The 20,892-nt window shown below is 37.1% G+C and overlaps 1 protein-coding gene across 6 annotated transcripts in view; it reads right to left on the bottom strand.

Moving 5' to 3' along the window:
- Positions 1–20,892, bottom strand: part of FNDC3A (fibronectin type III domain containing 3A) — a 173,176-nt gene that overhangs the window by 88,494 nt on the left and 63,790 nt on the right. For all 6 annotated transcript variants that reach the window (XM_060079607.1, XM_060079603.1, XM_060079604.1 and 3 more), the window contains one exon: positions 20,205–20,280. In XM_060079607.1, the coding sequence (XP_059935590.1) occupies positions 20,205–20,280 (76 nt within the window). The remainder of the gene's footprint in view (positions 1–20,204; positions 20,281–20,892) is intronic.

Genomic DNA, 20,892 nt, shown 5'->3' on the forward strand with positions numbered 1-20,892 from the left:
TTAGTTGCTGTGACACAGGAAAATGAGAATCGTGAAAGAATGATTTTTCCACCCCTTTATATCTAGGTAGGTACTAAAAATCACATTTAACATGTTGCCATATAAAGAAAGGAACCAGAAAAGATCTTTTCTTTTTCCTGGGACAATCTCTGCAGATAGGTACAAGCGTATGTAAATCAGATTATGTAATTAATTCATGGTAGTCTCTTTATGACTTTATATAAATGTTCACTGAAGAGCCTAGCCTTGCCTTATCCCAGCTATGCTTCTGGGAAAAAACCAGAAAGGTTTATGCCTAGGTTAGACTGCTTAATTAGCACTTCCCTGAGTCCAAAATTGTGGCTACAGTTACTACAAGGCTAAAATAAGGTAAATCTCTGTATCAGTAATTCAGATGCTCTTCCCACCAGGAGATCCTTCTAGTGAAGCTAACTTTAGAGAGTATGGTTTTTATTTTTAATAAGGAAAGTGATGTTTCTATATACTCTTACATAGGGTTAAGAAAATGAATGCAAAGCACAAAACAGGTTTGTAGTAAATACTGGTTCCTTTCCTAGCATCCCTTCACAGAATGATTCAGTTAAATAGAGAGGATCCAAACAAACACATATTCTTTCAAAAATATAGCCTAGCTTATACTGGTACTTTTTTGGGGTTGACAAAATCCTCAACACCTAAGGTTTACTGCCCTGGGTTCTACCTGTCCTTTTGAATGTCAGAATTCTTTAAGCCATTTCTAAATTATGGTATCAAATTTACAAATTTCTTTTTTTCCACCCCCTTGATTTAAAAAATTGTCAGACTATTATAAGCTTGGTATGTCCCTTTTTTTTTGAGTTTTTACTAGTTAATTATCCACTTATCTGCACCAAAATACATTGTATGGTCCACCATTTTCCTTAATAAGCTCAGGCTCTCAGCTTTTAAAAAACAAAACTATAAATTTTATAAAATAAAATTGGGACTAAATTTAGAAGGAATTAAAACATTTATATGGTTATTTAAGCAATTAATATTTGTCAAAATTATCAAATTATACAGAAAATATGGAGAAGAAAAAAGACTACTGTAATCCTACCAAATAGGGGCAGGTACTTGAAAGAAATGTGCTCAAATTATTTTGATGCATATATATTCATTAAAAACAATATTTTTCCTTGTTACAAAATAACTAATTCTGTTGATATCCTTAGTAATGTATAATCACATAAACAGCCTTCAAGATTCAAGTCCTGATTAAATAAAACCACTAATTAATAATCTGTTTAATCTTCCATTTTGGGGAGATAAAAAGTAAAAAATAGAGCTTATCCTTTGAGTATCCTCTAGGAAGTATCTCCTAGTCCCTGGACTGGTTTGGATGTTCCTGCTAGAGCTTCTATAGCACCCTTCCTGTTCTCTTCAATCACAGCCCTTTTCTCACTTTACTAAATACTTTTGACTGTCTTCCCTATGAGATTGTAAACTTCGTGGAGGGCAGGGATAGGGTCTACCTTACTCATCACTAAATCTCCAGAGTTTTGGAATAGTGACTGTACATATCAAGTTCATAATAATTTGCTAAATAAAAAGAATGGGTTTTAAAAGAAACCTAATATTCTAATCTAGACTCAGCAATTTATTCAACTCAATCTTCTAAGTAATCTACACTCTAGTACCATACAATCAGTATTAATGCTTATAAGGATTTAGGGCACTGGCAGATTCTGAATTATTTTCAGTACATTCTGTTTACTAAGGCTAAATATAAGTGTTTATTTTGTAAACATTTTCAGTAATATGATTTGGAAAAAGCTTTTCTGGTTTTCAGTTCATCAGAAAGGTATTTTAACAAAAACACCCTGCCCCAGGTCAACGTTTAAAGCATACACCTTATGCCATTAGTTATTAACTCTAATAATATCATCTTTGGCAAAAATATCTTAAAGCCAACTGATGAAGGTTTCTTCCCCAAAAGATGAGAAGGCAGAATCAAAAGATACTAACCCTCCCTTTGACCCTCCCCCATCTTTTTAGGGTAATAAAAATTAAGATCTTTCTCAAGTATAAATGAGGAAAGAACCTTTTCAAATTCTAATACTTAGTGTTTTTAATATAAAATCTGGTATTGTTTACTCCTTAAAATTCTTATGGTGGACTCTCTCTTCAAAGAAGAGGATTAGTAAATTAAACATGCTTTGAGATGTGCTCTGAGGAAAAATGACGTTTTGCAATTAAAAGCAAAAGAGATTTTTTTTTTTCTTTGCCCTAGCATCACGTAGTACAACATATATAAGGCTAAGTGGTACTTTTTTTTTTTTTTTTTTTTTTTTTTTGGCAGTATGCGGGCCTCTCACTCTTGTGGCCTCTCCCGTTGCGGAGCACAGGCTCTGGACGCGCAGGCTCAGCGGCCATGGCTCACGGGCCCAGCCGCTCCGCGGCATGTGAGATCCTCCCGGACCGGGGCACGAACCCTAAGTGGTACTTTTTGATAGTGTTGGTCTTAGGGTTCAGAGATGAATTTATGAGTAAAGTTCTTGGTCTACAGTAATTTGGTTTCAGATCTTTAGAAATAAGACACTCCCATTTCTAGAATACAATTTTGAATGACTTGCAGTAAGTGTATGAAAATATTTAAGAAAAAAGTATGTGGTTGAGAGGAACTAACTATTGTTAATCTATGAGTAGAGTGCCATCTTAGGTACTTTATGTTTGAGAAGTAGCTATGAAGTGTGGACTCTGCAACCAGACTACCAGAGCTCAGATCCCAGCTCAACCACTCAGTAACTGGTAACTCCGGGCAAGTTATTAACCTATGTCTCAGTTTCCTTGTCCATAAAATGAAGATAGTAATAGCTATCTCACAGGATTGATGGGAGAATTAAATAGATTAATTACATGTAGAATGTTTACAAAAGTTAACTGGTGCAGTAATTATTCAATAACCATTAGATAGTATCATACATACTAATTAAATTACAGAGTCACTTTCTGCCCCTTTTCCCGTTACCTGAGGATCTATAACGCATTGGTCTTGCAATTAGAAATGAGTAAGTGCTGAAATAAAGACAATTCGATTGCTTATTCCTAAAATAAGTCAATAAACATTTAGAGTTTCTGTAAATGCAAGGGGAAGGTCCAGGTGCTATAGGGAGGGAAAGGAGATCTAGCACAGAAGAATATAATATGGTTTTGTACCATTATCACTTGAGAAAGGTTGATGTGGGTCCAGACACCTGCATGTTTCAACTTCCCAGTTGATTCTGAAATCCGTTGATGTAGTGATAAAAATTATCTTTACAGTCAGAAAGACCTTCATTTGAGTCCCAGATCTTCCAATAACTAGCTCTGAGACTTTTATGAACCTTAGGTTTCTCATTCTTTTAAGGTTTAAATAAGATTAACTGCACACAGCACAATCCTGGCAGATAATGAACACTCAATTACATTATTAGTACTCTAAAACAGAAAAAAAAAGACAAAAACCAAAAAATAACCTATGCCAAGTTAGAGATATAGGCCAGACGAGTGCAAAAGGAAATTGAGGAACACTTTTTAACCCTGGGGTGGTCAGAAAGAGAATCTCAAGAGGTGAAACTAATTAGTATTGGGTTTTGAAGAACTGCAAGAATTTAGAAAGCTCTCTCGTGTGTGTGCACATTCTTGTGTGATTTTTCAGTGAAGGAGCAATGTGAACAAAGATATGAGAGGGGTCTCTGTAAGAAATATTTAGAGACTAGAGTATCTACTAATCCTGGAATATTTGGAGTAGAAGTTTCCTGAAATTAAAACTAGAAAGAAAGATTGGAATGAGGTGATGGAGTGCCTAGAAAATTAGGCTGAGTTCTATGCTATATGAAATGAAAGAAGGCAAAGCTTTTCGGTTAGTTTTTAGCATGACGTCCTAAAAAAGTCATGTTTTAGGAAGGCCAATCTTGTAGTTACAGAAATAAATATGGAAAAGTGACAGACTTCTGTAAAGAAATTTGAATCCTAATCAATGTGGGACTAATGTGCTTAAAAGGCCATAAAACTACTCAATTAGGTGTAATACATGCTCACACGGATTTCTGTGACAAGTTTTAATCAAATCTAGTTAGAAAGTATGGCTCTCTAATGTGGAAACTTCCCCAATTTACATAGCTAGTTAGAGTGATTTGATAAAGTACAGTATCGTTAGCCTTGGTTTCCTCACTTAAGAAGAAGTTGCTTCATATCGACAGTTCTCAGTTTACTAGAAAGTGAATTAGCAAGATGGATATTTAACACCCAGAATGTATTACCTGACTCTCTCAACTTTATAAATGATAGTAAGGCTCTGCTATAAATAAAAACTCACAAAATAAATACTGACATGGTCTAAAACAGTGGTCCCCAACCTTTTTGGCACCAGGGGCCGGTTTTGTGGAAGACAATTTTTCCACAGATGGGGGGTGGGGGGATGGTTCAGGTGGTAATGCAAGCGATGGGGAGCAGCAGATGAAGCTTCACTTGCTCGCCTGCTGCTCACCTCCTACTGTGTGGCCCAGCTCCTAACAGGCTGCGGACTGGTACCGGTCTGCAGCCCGGGGGTTGGGGACCCCTGGTCTAAAAAGTAGTTAAAACATTGTGCATATGCAATGACAACAAAAGTGGAAGGACCTTTTTCTATTAATTATTGTGAAATATATCAGAACGTATCAAACACTTAAGGATACCTAATATACTTAATCCATTATATGTATATGTATGGATATATGTATACATATTTGACATGGCCTCTTTTGGGCTGAGCTCCAAATGACAAAAATCTCAAGAGGGACAAAGAGGAAGAATGGAGAAATACTAATCCCAAAGGAACAGGTGAATGTGTCTGAGGGAAGGCAGACAAGTATCTTTTGGGTAAAAAGAAAGGGGGGAGGTGGAAGTTTCTTATATACAGCCCTTATTTATTTAAAATGGTTTTTTTTTTTTTTTTTTTTTGACTGCACAGCGTGGCTTGTGGGATCTTAGTTTCCAGACCAGGGTTCAAACCCGTGCCCCCTGCGGTGGAGCACCGAGTCCTAACCACTGGACCGGCAGGGAATTCCCTAAAACGTTACTTCTAATAGGAAATACATTTACAAGATTCAAAAATGAAAAAAATATAAAAAGGTAGAGAGGAAAAACTTTCACTCCATCCCTGTTCCCCATGTGATGCACCATCACCCCATAAGTAAACACTATAATTACTTTTGGAGGATCTTTCAAGATTTTCAATTATTATTATTGTTTTTAAAAATAGTCTGTGGCATCTATTAGTTAGCTTCTAGTATTTGTTCTTCCCTTTTTCCACAGTAATAATCCCCTGAATGTTAGTTGGAATCCATGGTCAGCCCAACCAAAGGCAATTTTTAGCTCTCTTATCTAGCTAGAAGTGGTCAACTAAGCTATGGTCAATGAGAATGTGAGGAGAAGTGATCTTTACGATCTCCAGAGTGTGTCCTTAAAGAAACAAGGCATGTCTTATATCTCTTTGTCTCTTCCTCTTTTCCATTCTGTCTGGGACACGGACATGGTGGTGAGCCATCTTGGATCATGCACATGAGTATGATGTGTAGATCCTAGGGATGGCAGATCAAGACAGAAGTAACCCGGGTCCCTTTACTGCCTATGGGGCAAAGAACTCCATACAAGTACTAGTTGACCTTTGAACATAATGCATGAGAGAAAAAAAGTTCATATTATAATTGTCTTAGTTTTCTATTGCTGTGTAACATTAGCACAAACTTTGTGGTTTTAAAAAAACACCCATTTATTAGCTCACAGTTCTGTAGTTCATAAGTCCAGTCATAGTATGGACTGTGTTCTCTACTCAGTCTCACAAAGTGAAAATCAAAGTATTGGCTAGGATGTGTTCTCATTTGGAGGCTGGAGTCCTCTTCCATCCAACCTCATGTGGTTTTGGCGGAATCAGCTTCTTGTGGCTGTAGGACTAAGATCCTCATTTCCTTGTTGGCTATTTTACACAATTATATTTCTGGGTCTCACTTTCCTTTTGCCATCACCACTCACTAAAATTTTTTTAAATTGAGATTTTTATGACTTATTTTAACAGAACTCACTGAACTGGTTTAGATTTCCTATTTCCAAGAGAACTTTAACAGTGATATTTTATTCATTAGGAACATAAAGAATTGAAGGTAACTTAATTTGTCTATATTTTCCTTTTTAGCATAAACATCGCAATTTTCTCTTAACTAAGTCATATATAAAATAGTTTCTCTTGAAAAGTAACATTTAATAGCATCTAGGGACAACCTGGGACTATTACACAATGTACTCAGGATGAGTCATAGTCATTCACTTAACCTAAAATGGGCTGAATTTATGAATGGATGATCTATTATGGTTCATTTTCACAAACAAGACTCATTAATGTTTCAAAACAAGTATTTTGAGTCTCTCTACTGGAACTGATGTTTTCATCTTAGAAGGAGAAAATGTAAAGGGCAAACTTTTTAATATAATAATGTGATTTCCACCAGTATGAAAAATTGTTACCTATGCTTTTAGAGCATTTTCTAAGGGTAGTTAAGATTTTCTAAGTAATGTATAAAGGATATAACTTCTCCATGGTTTAGTTTGTTAAATCATGAAAAAAGTAAATAATGGCTAATCATATGGGAATGAGAATCTACTACATATGATTTGGACTTGAGTTACTTATAACTTCCATAGACTGTAAAGAACTTCATTAAGTTCAGTCAGGTCTGTAGTAAAGAAAAGTCATTAATCCAAAGATAATCAATGGTCTTATAAATAAGTCTTGGAATACTGATATACTTATTATTAAAATAAATTTAAGATATGGCATAAGATATTAGCATAGTTATGAATATCTAAAAACTTGAGAGCTCGTAGAAAATTGTTGAATCTAATTCACACTAGCCCATCCTCATTTATGTGCAAAATAATGGCCAGAATTTAAGTAATATACCCAAGGATATAGAATCATAACATTTTAGACTCGTGAAGAACCTTATTAAAAGGCATCAACTCCAACCATCCATGATCTATTTTGAAATTAAACCTCCTAATGGCACCATCAAGTGAAGAGTCAGTATACGCATTAACACCTACAAAGGTGGTTGGGAAACTGATTGCTCCTGAGTCTCTCTGACAGCTCTGTTTATTACAAAGTTGTTCCTCATACTGAGCTAAATCTGTTTTCCTTTAACTCCCACCCACTGATCCTAAAACCCAGGCTGACCTACTCCCAGACTTGTACCTTTAAAAATGCACCATTGGGAGGGTGGGAGGGAGGGAGATGCATGAGGGAAGGGATGTGGGAACAGATGTATATGTATGACTGTTTCACTTTGTTATAAAGCAGAAACTAATAAAAAAATAAAATAAAATAAAAATGCACCATTAATTAATTCACATATTTTGTTATGTCTTTAAAGTTTTATTGTTGTGAATTTAGGAAGAGAAGTTATATTTCATACTGCTAGTTATAGTAACTACAGCAAAAAGTGTAGTGACCGTGATATATAAAACAACAGACATTTAACCTCTAATAAATTTCAGAGGTATTTTTAATATCAAAGGTCTGACATTCTAACAAGATTCATGGGGCCTGAGGCATAGTTTGTATACATGTCTCAGGTATTCCAGGATATCAGAGAAGGTCACTAGGAGTCCTACTTGCATGAAAACTCCATCTTCCTTTCCCATCCCCAACACAGACAACCTGGGAGAAAAGGCTTTTTTATTTTTTTTACACAAACATTTGCAACCATTTTATTTATGTTAACCAAAATCTGGAAACACCTCAAATGCCCCTCAACAAGTGAGTAAATAAAAAAGATAGGGGTATCCATGCAATGTAATACAACTCAGCAATAAAAATGAGCAAACTATTGATACATGCACAACATGGACAGATCTCAAACTTGTTGTACTAAGTGAAAGAAGCCAGAAATAAATTCTACATGTTGTATGATTTCATTTATGAGATATTACTAGCAAAGGTAAAACTATAAAGACAAAAGGGATTTGATTATATCTGATGAGCATAAGGATTCAGACTAGAACACAGAGAAGGGCAAGGCCCGGAGCTCCAACTTTTGGAGTGCAGAGAATTCACTCTGAGGTAACAGAGTTGGGATAAATGGGATACAGAGCTTGTAAGTATTTAACAAAATATTATTTTATTAAGGACCTCAAAGGTCATCTGGCTCAGTTTAGGAGGAGACTTGCTAATAAAATGCTCTGCAAAGAAGATGGCAAATATGAAGGAGCAGACCAATTGCGGGAGGGAGGCTAGACATGTGTGTTTATACGCACCATGATCCCAAAACACATAGAGAAGGACAGAGTGGTACCTACTAGTGGGGACAAACCTTCCCTTAACTTCAAAAACCCCTATAATGGCACGAAGAGTCTGGATCAGGTGTATGAGGAGATAAGGTGAGAGCGGAAAAGCAGTAATAAAGAGCAGCAGCAGTAAAGAGAAGAAAAATAGGAACAGAGGCGCTGACAATAACTGCCCCAGGAGCAACAGTGCTGGTCACTCTTTGAATGAGGTGACGGTAGAAGCAACAAGGGCCCAATAACCTCCCACTGGCAGACTGGAAAGTGACATCAGCAGTAACAGTGGTGAAATAAACATGAGTAACTACTCAGAAGCTCGTCAGAGCCATCTGGAAGCAAAAAGGAAGGCAGGAAGATTTAGAGGTAGTATTGATGGCATACTAACTCTAGTGGGTGAAGGGGCTCAAAATCAACACACTCTGGAATTGTCAGTTAGGTTCCTGACTTCCCTAAGTAAGGTGAGCTGTGAGAAAACAAAGGCTAATTAATAGCTTTCAACAAACCTGAATTCACTTTGACAATTTTTCTACATGTGAGAGTCAAATCATAAGAAAATAGGCAGAAATCCAGGATTTGGCTAAATGATTAATATCTGGGCATTATCTATGGCTCACTACATTTATATTTTTACATTTTAAAATTAAAATTTCCATATTACCCTACAGTCTTAATTGGTGCTCATATTGAAGACTCTAAGGCACTAAAATACCCCTAAGTATAAAAGTATATTTTCAGTATATAGTAGTTACCAAGGCGAACAAGTATACCAATATATTTAAAGATATTTTAGCAGTTAATTTTAATAAATATCGACAGCACGCCTACTAAGCAAAAGGCATTATTTTAGCACAGAGAATCAAATGAAAAAAAGGACAATTTTTGTTGTTAAGGAAACAAAATAGAAGGAAGCTAATATTCCTTGACCATTTTCGTCAAGTAAGGTTTTATGCACCAAGCTAAAGACAGCATCACTGTTTCTGTCCCTATAAGATTTGAAGTTTAGTGGAAGCTTCTCTCACAAGTGTTTATTTCATTAGGAATTTGGACTAGTAAATTAGCTAGTTGGCATGCTATTTATAGGTCTATTAGGAGCAATAACTATTCACTAGCTCGATGACTCTATGAAGGGTGCCAGCACACAGATATACTTGTTAAATTTAAGACTCTCGTTCAGAGTACTCATTTCCAAAAATAAGGAGATCTCAGTTTAATTAAAAGATTATTCTGGAATCAAAGAATCTTTAGATAGAACGAATGCTGGAACTTGCACAACTAAATTTCTTTCACTATGCAAGAATTACTTTTTATAATATCATCTAACCAGTACATAAGCATACATAATGATGAGAGTCTGGTATAATCAAGCAATGACTCCATTCTTATACAGCCATAATTGTTGGACAGTTTTTCCCTGTGAGTCAAAATCTGTTTCCCTGTAACTCTCTCACCTGTTTCAAACATGTTAAAAGGATACAGTACTACACCATCTGTTTTGAACATACATTTCTATTTTTGCAGTTCAAGGTTTTGTTTGTTTTTACTTTTGTGAGATTCAATACGTGACTCACATTTAGCTCTAGTTCTACTAAAATAAGCAAGTTCTAGTCATAAAGTTAAATCCTCCTCTCCTGCACTATAGTGGACACTGTCATTCGTTTTTTTGTTTTTTGTTTTTTTCTCTTTTGGTACACAGGCCTCTCACTGTTGTGGCCTCTCCCGTTGCAGAGCGCAGGCTCCGGACGCGCAGGCTCAGCGGCCATGGATCACGGGCCCAGCCGTTCCGCAGCATGTGGGATCTTCCCGGACCCGGGCACGAACCTGTGTCCCCTGCATCGGCAGGCAGACTCTCAACCACTGCGCCACCAGGGAAGCCCTGTCATTCGTTTTGATGCATATGATCTAAAGTCCTTTTGTGTGTTGGAGGAGTCACCTTGGTGTGAAGTGAAGAACATTTCTCCTATAGGTGCTGATAACGTAGGAGGCAGTGGTGGGTGCTACAAGATTCCTGTTCCAGAAGTGGTATTTGTGCTGGAAGCAAGTGACCTTGAATTCTTAGTGAAGAAAGGGCATGGGTACAATCATGGCATTCATGATATTTCCTAATCAAACTAGTACTGTAGCATGGTTTTAGGGCATTGTTCCTTAAGCTTAGCCTTGAGTATGGTTCTCTAATACTCCAAAAGATTCTATAAGATATCCAATATCATTTTCTTAAAGTAATATTTTTAAAAAAATTCGAAATAATCACAAATTTACAAAAAAAGCTGCATGTCCAGCTGGCACCAAGAACTTTCTTCCCTAAACCATTTGAAAGTAAGATGCTGACATGATGACTCATCACCCATGGAATACTTTAGTGTGCATTTAGTATGTATTCTCCGATATAACCACACAACCATCAAAACCAGGAAATTAACATTGATACCTTGTTACTACCTGTTATGGGTAAAATTGTGTCCCCCCCCCCCCAAAAGATATGTTTAAGTACCAGTACTTCAGAGTGTGACTTTATTTGGGAATAGGGTCACTGCAGATATAATTAGTTAAGATGAGGTCATGCTGGAGTAAAGTGTGGTACTAATCCAATATGGAATCCTTTTAAGAAGAGAGCCATGTGAAGGCACAGAGACACAGGGAGAGAATAGCATGTGAAGATGGAGGCAGAAACTGGAGTGATGCATCTACAAACCAAGAAACCCCAAGGATTGCTGGCCATCACTAGCAGCTAGGAAAAAGACATAAAATCTCCCTCAGAAGGAACCAATCCTACTGACATGTTGATCTTGGACTTCCAGCCTCCAGAACTGTGAAGAGATTAAATTTCTGTTGTTTTAAGCCACCCAGTTGGTGGTGCTTTGTTATGGAAGCCCTAAGAAACTACCTAATTTCAAACCCCACCCAAGATTCACCAATTGTCCTAATAATGTGCTTTCCAGACAAAGGGTCTAGTTCAGAATCACATATTGCAACTAGTTAGGATGTCTTTTTAGTCTATCATTCTGCACAGTTCCTCGGTCTTTCCTTGACTTTCACGATCTTGACTTTTGAAGATTAAAGGCTAGTTATTTTGTAGAATGTCTCTAGATTTGAGTTTGTCTACTATTTCCTTGAGTTTAGATTCAGATCATGCATTTTTGGCAGAAATATCACAGAAGTGACACCATGTTCCTCTTAATGCATCAGATCAAGTAGCACACAATTTTGATTTCTGACATTACTGATGACATACAATTTGATCACTTGATCAAGACAGTGTCTGCCAGGTTTCTCCACTGTAAAGTTACTTTTTTTTTTTTGCCTTTAATCAGTAAGTATTTTGTGGGGGTTTCCCTGGTGGTGCAGTGGTTGAGAGTCTGCCTGCCGATGCAGGGGACACGGGTTTGTGCCCCAGTCCGGGAAGATCCCACATGCCGCAGAGTGGCTGGGCCCGTGAGCCATGGCCGCTGAGCCTGCATGTCTGGAGCCTGTGCTCTGCAATGGGAGAGGCCACAACAGTGAGAGGCACACGTACCGCAAAAAAAAAAAAAAAAAAAAAAAAAAAAAAAGTATTTTGTGGGGACATAGTTTGAAACTATGTAAACAGTCCATTTTTCATCAACTTGCAATTTATTCACTTATTTATTTATATTTGTGTGAACTCACTGTTTCCTATTTTATTCAGTGGGCTTTAATCCATATCTATCATTATTTCGATGCTCAAATTGTGCCTGATTTTGCTAATGGAAGTTCCTTCAAGCTGTCTACTACATCCTCTTGACATGTCTCCATTGTTTTTCAGCACTTCTTTCTTCCTGGGATAAGACTTATACGGCAGAAAAGGAGTTACAGATGTGGAAAGGGAGGAAACTAGAATAAATCCTGTGTCAATTGAACCAGAAAAATCATACATTTCTGATTCTAGGTCTGGGGCAAGGAAAGTTCAAGATGTTATCCCAGAAAGAAGGGATATTCAACATTGTCATCCCAGAAAGTCACTCAGGCTCTGACTTCCCATGTTGAGTTTCCTGCCCCCCAACCCCCACTCCCACGTGAATGTCCTTTCCTTGGCTCCGTGTGGTCACGCACAAGCTCTAATGCCCTGTGCTGGGCTACCCACTCCAGTCTTGTGTATATTCTCTTCTCACCACATCTGGGCTCTGACTTCCCACACAGGGCCATTCTAACCCTCACCCCACCATGTGGACTACCTCCTTATTCTGCTTGGGCTCCGATCCACACCAGGCCACCCCTTCTTGAGGACACCCTTCTCAGCCGGTTTAGGCTCTGAGCCCATTCAGCAGGCCACCTTGCTGTGTGAATTTCCTCCTTACTCTGTTTGGGCTCTGACTCTCTACACTAGGCTGTTGTCCTACGTGATGAACTCCTCCCGCTCCGGCATCCTCCTTTGGGGCACTGCAGCTCACCTCCCCAACTCCCACCAGTGCAGTCTGCCATAGATTGAATGTCTGTGTCTCCCCCAAAATTCCTTTATTGAAACCCTAACCCCAATGTGATGGTATTAAGAGGTGGGGTTTTGGGGGGTGATGAGGACATGAGGGTGGAGCTCTCATGAATGGGACTAGAGCTCTTATAAAAGAGAACCCAGAGAGCTCCTTTGTCCCTTCCATCATGTAAGATTACAGTGAAAGTCAGCAGTCTGCAACCGGGAAGAGGGCTCTCACCAGAACCTGACCATGCTGGCACCCTGATCTTGGACTGCCAGCCTCCAGAACTGTGAGAAATGTATTTCTGTTGTTTATAAGCCACCCAGTCTATGGTATTCTGTTATGGCAGCCCTAATGGACTAAGACAAGTGTCTATATAGTTCGGCCCCATCTAATGACTTTAGGACTTAAGTGCTAGGAAGGAAATGGAAGAAGGGAGAGGATCTCAGTATCACAGTAATAAACTCCTTTTGTGCTTAATTGACAAGAGTCAGTTTCAAAAAGGAACTCTGATACACGTCATCTATATGGTACCAGTGCAATTAATTTTTTAAAATCAAAATGTATAACTTTGTATTATTCCTGTTAAATTTTATACTATTGGTTTTGACCTATCATTTCAATATATTCTGATCTTGAGCTTGGCATTTACTTAATGTTATTAGTTGTCCTTGGTAACTGTCTGATACCTGGTAATTTTATAAATGTGTCATTTATTTTTGTCAAAGTTATTGATTAAAAGTGCACAGAAAGAGAGCCCTAAAGAACAAAGTCCTCTTTCTGACTTACTTCACTGTGCATGACAGACTCTAGGTCCATTCACCTCATTACAAATAACTCAATTTCATTTCTTTTTATGGCTGAGTAATATTCCATTGTATGTATGTGCCACATCTTCTTTATCCATTCATCTGTTGATGGACATTTAGGTTGGTCCCATGTCCTGGCTATTGTAAATAATGCTGCAATGAACACTGTGGTACAGGACTCCTTCTGAATTATGGTTTTCTTAGGGTATATGCCCAGTAGTGGGATTGCTGGGTCGTATGGTAGTTCTATTTTTAGTTTTTTAAGGAACCTCCATACTGTTTTCCCTAGTGGCTGTATCAATTTACATTCCCACCAACAGTGCAGGAGGGTTCCCTTCTTTTTTTTTTTTCTTTTTGCGGTATGTGGGCCTCTCACTGTTGTGGCCTCTCCCGTTGCGGAGCACAGGCTCCGGATGCGCAGGCCCAGCGGCCATGGCTCATGGGCCCAGCCGCTCCACGGCATATGGGATCCTCCCAGACCGGGGCACGAACCCGTATCCCCTGCATCGGCAGGCGGACTCTTAACCACTGCGCCACCAGGGAGGCCCAGGAGGGTTCCCTTTTCACCACACCCTTTCCAGCATTTATTGTTTCTAGATTTTTTGATAATGTCCATTCTGACAGGCGTGAGGTAATACCTCACTGTACTTTTGATTTGCATTTCTCTAACGATTAGTGACATGGAATCTAAAACAAAAAAAAATGGTACTGATGAACCTAGTTGCAGGGCAGGAATAAAGATGTAGACACAGAGAATGGACTTGAGGATACAGGGAGGGGGAAGGGTAAGCTGGGGTGAAGTGAGAGAGTGGCATGGACATATATACACTACCAAATGTAAAATAGATAGCTAGTGGGACACAGCTGCACAGCACAGGGAGATCAGCTCAGTGCTTTGCAATGACCTAGAGCGGTGGGATAGGGAGGATGGGAGGTGAGGGGATATGGGGACATATGTACGCATATGGCTGATTCACTTTAGTGTACAACAGAAACTAACATAGTATTGTGAAGCAATTATACTCCAATAAAGATCTATTTAAAAAAAAAAAAGAACAAAGTCCTGGATAATATAACGTAAGACAAAGCTTTAGACTGGCAGTGGGCCAGGGACGAAATTTTATTTTATCTTCCCATAAAGATATATGAGAAAATCTGTCAAATAACTTTGAGGAAATAAAGAGTGCTTGCTTATTCAACTTTTGTCTCTTACTGAATACTGAATGAATGAATGAATGAATGGATGAAGAATACGAGGTCCTCATTTGTGCTGAAATGCAACTGTGGAAGCAACGTTGCAAAACAAATAATCAAAATGTAGATCTGGTTAATCCATGATCAACATAATTAGGGTTTATACATCTGATGTAGCTTTTTGGGTTTTATGATTCCACAGATATAAACAATATGTCAAAAAGGTATGGTGTAATAATAATCTCTATGACTAATTATATTCCAAATCCTTTGTGATGGATAGACTCTTTCACACACACTCTCTCTCTCTTTACACAAACAAGTATAAGACAGGATGTAAAAATAATCACTAAATTGCTTAATGTAATCTGACTGATATAATAGTAAGCAGCAGAGCTGAAACTCAACCCAGGTAGCATTTGCTTAACTACTGCCTTATTAGGTTAACAAAATTGAACATTCATCAATATCTTTCTCTCCTAAAGTATATCATTCGAAGGGGCCAGGGCGTATAAAAACTATTCAAGCATAGCTGGTTTATATATTCATTTTTTTTAAAGATAACTTTGTATCTTGCACAGACAGCATGGAATCATACCACAGTAGAAGTCCCATAACAATGCAAAGCCACTAGATATTTAATTAATAAATTCTTATTATTTAGTCCTATTTATTCATTTTGAGATGTCATGGAAGAAAAGAAGGGAAAAAAAGGAAAGCCATACCTGACTCTCAATAAGGAGGATTTTTAGATAAAATTTTTTGTCTATATAGACTCCATTTGCTTGGCACATGGAAATGCTCAAGAAAGGTTAGTTTTTTCTCTTTCTCATTCAACTTAATTAAACATTTACTGAGCATTCTCTATGTGCTGGGCGCTATGCAAGACAGGAGGTTTACAAACACGTCAAACAATTTCTGCCCTCAATGATTTCTGTATGTGTATCCAGGGGTAGAAGAGGAGAGAAACTGAAGAAAGATCTTGTCTGCAAACACTTCACAGAACAGATAATGTCTGAAGGACGGGTACCAATTTATTGCCAGGAAAGCCAGCTCTACAATAGGGATCTTAAGAGTTCACCACATACTCTCTACAAAATGTGCTTCTAGGACATCACCAGTAAGCCAAATTCAGAAACTTTGGTTAATTCTCTATTCTGTGTACCTCCCCACAAAACAAAACTAAGAAGGGCAGTCTTTAGCACTGGTTACAAAGATCTATTAATACTAAACCTTAAGATTTATTCACATAATAAATTTTTACATTCCTATGCACAATTACCAAGCAAAAATGAATTTCCATAGTATCTATCATTATACAAAAAACAATTTGTTGACATGCTATCAATCCAATCACTAAAAAAACCCCAAAAACATCAAGTTGTTAGATGTTTAAAAATAACTTTTAATAGAAAAAAACCCAGAGAGATTCAACATAGTACTTCAATTTCATAAGTAATGAGGTATTTGTGCTAAAAGCCATTAGCAGTGACTTAAGACGTCAAAAATGAGGTATAGGTTAGAATCAGGTAGTATAAATAAACCTACCCAATGAGCAGAATGGCAAACTGAAAGGTGGTAAAAGGCAGGGAGCTACACTTTTATATATTTAAGAGTTGTGCATTGTCTAAAAGGACATGAAATAAGACAAAAGGTAAGTTAAGATAGACATCAGATCCTGTATTAGACTCAGAAAGAATGGTATGGAACAATAAAAAATGATCACATTAAATAAAGTATATTATTTCATTATAAATATGAAACATATTTTAAAAAACAAATATTGAAAAGTCCTTGTTTCTGGCCCATAACAATTTCTTTTCTTTTCTTTTTTTTCCTTCTTTTTCAGGGGTGGAGGCAAGAGAGAGAAGCTATGCAATGCATTTAAAAGAATGTTTGTTACATTTTATTGAACATTTCTAGATGTCTGAAGTAGGGAGATTTTCAGATTAACAGGTGAGCACATGGTAACAGAAAAGGAAGACTTCACTGATCCTTCCAAACTGTAAACTGGATATTAACTATTTTATAATCTCCTTCAATGGCTCTTCCTCACCTTTATAATAAAGTTCTTAGTATGATAGTCAAGCCATTTCAAGAGATGACTATATTTTCAGATTCATCTCTGTCCATATCCCCTTTATACAACTTTTTGTTTTGTTTTGTGTTTAGCTATTCCAATCTCTTTGCAGTTATTCAAATAAATCAAGTTGCTCTTTCCTTCTGTTGCTTTTGTACACTATTCTCTCTGCCTAAAACACTTTCTTGAGACCCTTTTGTCCATTTGGCCAACTGGTATTTTCCTGAAAGACAAGGATGTGTCACTTTTTCTTTGAAGGGTTTTTTCCCTGACATAATCACTCTGTGATTAGTCCTCCTATGCTCTCACAATACCCTATGCATATTTCTAATGATTCTTTTTATATTGTACAATTGTTAATTTTCCCCCCTTTCCCCTACCACACTGTGTTCCTGAATGGCAGGAACTGTGTCATAGTCTTCTCTGAATCCCTTGCAGCTGGTACAGTATACCTCAGCCAGGACTTTGTAAATTCATGAAAAAAAATATTAGCAGTTTTATCTATCTAAGCAGTATGCTATATAGTAGGAAAAGGGTATTATATTGAGCTCTGCCCATAACTAGCTGTATCTCACAAATTCTGAACCTCCAATAAAATAGGGGAATTATTTAAATCTCTAATGTTCCCTGTGATTCTTCAACTTAGTTTTGGTTTCTATAAATTCTTGTTGGTAATAAAACTACTTTAAAAAGCACAGTCTTTAATTCAAATGCTTACTAATTTACACTGGATTTACCTCAATTCTTTAGGTTTTACTACAGAGGTTTTCTTAGTATAGTGGCTGTGAAAAGAAAAGCTTTCCTAACTTGATGGCCTCTGTCAGTTTCATTGGCACATGATTTTCCTCCCTTAACACTTTCTCTTTCTCTTTTTCATATACTGCATCCACTTCTACCTATACTCTTACTTTTTACCTAGCTCAAGAACTAGGTCAAGAAGATGACTGCCATGTGATAGAAACAGTGATGGCAAAGAGCAAAAAAAGGGAGGAGAGGATGAGCCCCAGCAATCCTTAGCCTTTTCTCGTCCTGTCTTCTCTTGCTTGGACTGAGGGCATGCTGGTCTTCACAAAGACTTCAACCCAGTCTCTTGTTTACTACTACCTTTCATCTATATCCCATCTTTTCATTTTGGACAAACAAAAACATAAAGAGGGGAGAGCCTTTTACTTTCTGTATGGTTCCCGCTAAAGTTTCCTGTGTTTTTAAAACTTTGCTCAGTAGTAATTTTAAGACAAAGTCTCCACTCTCATAATCTGATGTATAGAGAGAAGAGTCTCCATTTTCTCCTGAAGCAAAGAAATGTGTCCCTGCCTTAAAATCCTTCACATGATAGTCAATTCCTATTATTAGGATACTGTTAGCACTACAGGCACATTATAAACTAGATAGGCTTTTTTGGTTCTGATTGAAGGGATAAGTGCCACATAAAAAATCAATTTAATTGATTTTATGAGGGAAGGGGTTTACAAATTACAGTTACAAATTGACTTTTAAAATATAAGTTATTTAAAATTCAAAGTCTGGTTATCCAATTGCAATGATCAGTTTTTGCATTTTAAGTCACACTAAAACAGTAATGAGTATCCTCATTTGCAGATGTGTTTGAAAAGACCAATGTTATATTAGTTAAAATGCTTCCATCATAAACAATATTTATTGAAAACAATTTGAAAAGAGATGTACAAATAAACCTAAGGTGTGTGCTCTACTAAAAACTTACATTCTAAGAGGTACCCAGTATAAAAATGAAGTTATTTTTATGAAAACCTAATTGACAAGTAAAGATAGGCAAAGTTTATTATACTGCTTATAAATTCTACTACCTGGTTTCTTTTAAGCTCATAATATGTGGACCATTCCTATTTGTGAAGTTACCAAATAACTGCCGCTCAAAAGATTTAAATTAACTTAGAGAAAGTGCTAACTCTAAGACATGTAAGGTTTAAATGGCAGGTTAAAAGTTTTAATTGTAATTATTGAGCTAACTGCTTCTCTAGAAAGAGTTAGATCTATTTCTTCTTTGCTTGCATTGACTTGACAGCCCAGGTTAAATGGGGGGGGGGAGGTACCATAAGTCCTGGTTTGCCTGGGACAATCTTGGCTGACACTGATTGTTGTGGAGTAATTGCTAGGGTCCACTTTCACTCTTAAAGTATCCTGGTTTGGATGATAAAGCATACGGTCCCCCCACTTCTAACATGCTCTTTTCAAATGAAAGTAATAACCATTAGATAGGTACCCAATATGTGGAAGGCCAAGAACTGAAGGGAATACAAAGGAATGTAAGAAATGGTATCTGCCCATAAAGTCCTTATTAAAACTTAGTTGGAGAGACTGAATAAACATTCCAAGTTAAACACACAAAATTTAAATGGCTTTTCAAAATACTAACTGGAAGAAATATTACAAAAAAGTACATTCTTGCTAAATGAATGGCACAGTAATTGGTGTTTTGGGCTTTCATAGGAGATGGGGTCGCTTTCTATTAAACACCACTACAGTACCCACCATCACCACTTACTCAGTGCCTTATATGTGCCAGGTCTGGTTTAGAGTACTTTATAAACATATTACTCAACCCTCACAATTATCCTATGAGGTGTGTTATTATGCACAGGGATAGGAATTTTACTGAGAAAGGTACCTGATAGAGGTTAAATAACATGCAAAAGTTCATACAGCCAGTTAAGTGGCAGAGTTGGGGTTTAAAACCAGGTTCTCTAATTCCAAAGCTAGTGACCTTTTTATTGCTCTCATCTTCACACAGAGTGGTGGTTCTCAGCTAGGGGTGATTTTGCCTCCCAGGGAACATTTGGTGATATCTGGAGACATTTTTGTTTGGCACAAATGTGTGTGTGTGGGGAGGGTTGTTGGCTAGTAAGTAGTGTGGAAGGGATGCTTACTAAAGACTTTATAAAAAACCTTTTAAAGATAAGATCTGAGCTCAGTCTGGAAGCATTTGGATAGGCTGGGGGTAGTGGTGATATGGGTAAATTCTAGATAAGAAGCAGAATACAGTAAGTACAAGAAAGGTTCAGAGACGGTGAATAAACCAACTTAGCAAGATTGAAGGGAAACAGTATTGAAAGGAAAGTGGGAAGCAAGCAAAAGATGAAATGATCTTTCAAAAAGACTAAGGAACCTGAACTAGATTCACTGAAGATTTCTGAGCAGGGGAGTGACATTATAGTAGGATTAATCAAGAAACCAGGGCAAAGAGACTAATTAAGATGCTACTGTAATAGTTATGCCATAAAGTATTCAGAGTTTGTGCCTTGTTGTGGTGGTAGTGAGAAAGAAAGGAAGAAACTACAAGCACGTACACTTTTATGTATCATAAATTTTAGTCTTGTCTCAAATGACAATAACCATTCTTACCTGTAATGCACTGAAACTGTCCATCTTCTCTTCTTATTGTAAATGCTTCCCCTGGGTTAACTTGTACCAGGATAACCTTAAAATGAGGGGAAGAAGTATTAATCAAAAGAGCAACACAGTAAATCAGTATATCAAGATATTAAATGTTGCTAGGAAGAGAGTAGATGTGAGCTATTTAATCATATGGAACTGGGAAGGAAAATGGGGATTACACATTTGTTGAAAAGTATTAATTACTTCATTTTTCTGGAGGTCAGACTCAAGCCAAAAGTAAGGGAATAAAAAAAGACAGAGGCACAATTTTCTTGGAAAGTCAATAAATTTCACTCTGAAACAAAGATGGAGTCAAACTACCGAATATTTGGATCATCTATGCCTACTTCACCAATTGTAAAGTATTGTGTTTTTCTAAAAATAAAGTATAAATTGATAGGTAGAGAATAAGATGGCACCCCTGAATTAGTATGACATCTCAAATTAGCAATATATTTAAAAATATGTTAAATTAATCCCATAATTTTGAGTAGTTTTCTTTTTATTTTATAGGTAATACACACTAATCTTATGACATCTGAAAAACAAAAAACTGGAAAAAAACTGAAGTCCCTCCATCCTAATAAACGTTGTTAGCATTCTCATAAATTTCTTAGTCTTGTTCTCTATGCATAGGCTTAATTTCCCCCCTTAA

This window comes from Mesoplodon densirostris, chromosome 17 (genome assembly GCF_025265405.1).
Source record: "Mesoplodon densirostris isolate mMesDen1 chromosome 17, mMesDen1 primary haplotype, whole genome shotgun sequence".
Classification (NCBI taxonomy): Eukaryota; Metazoa; Chordata; class Mammalia; order Artiodactyla; family Ziphiidae; genus Mesoplodon; species Mesoplodon densirostris.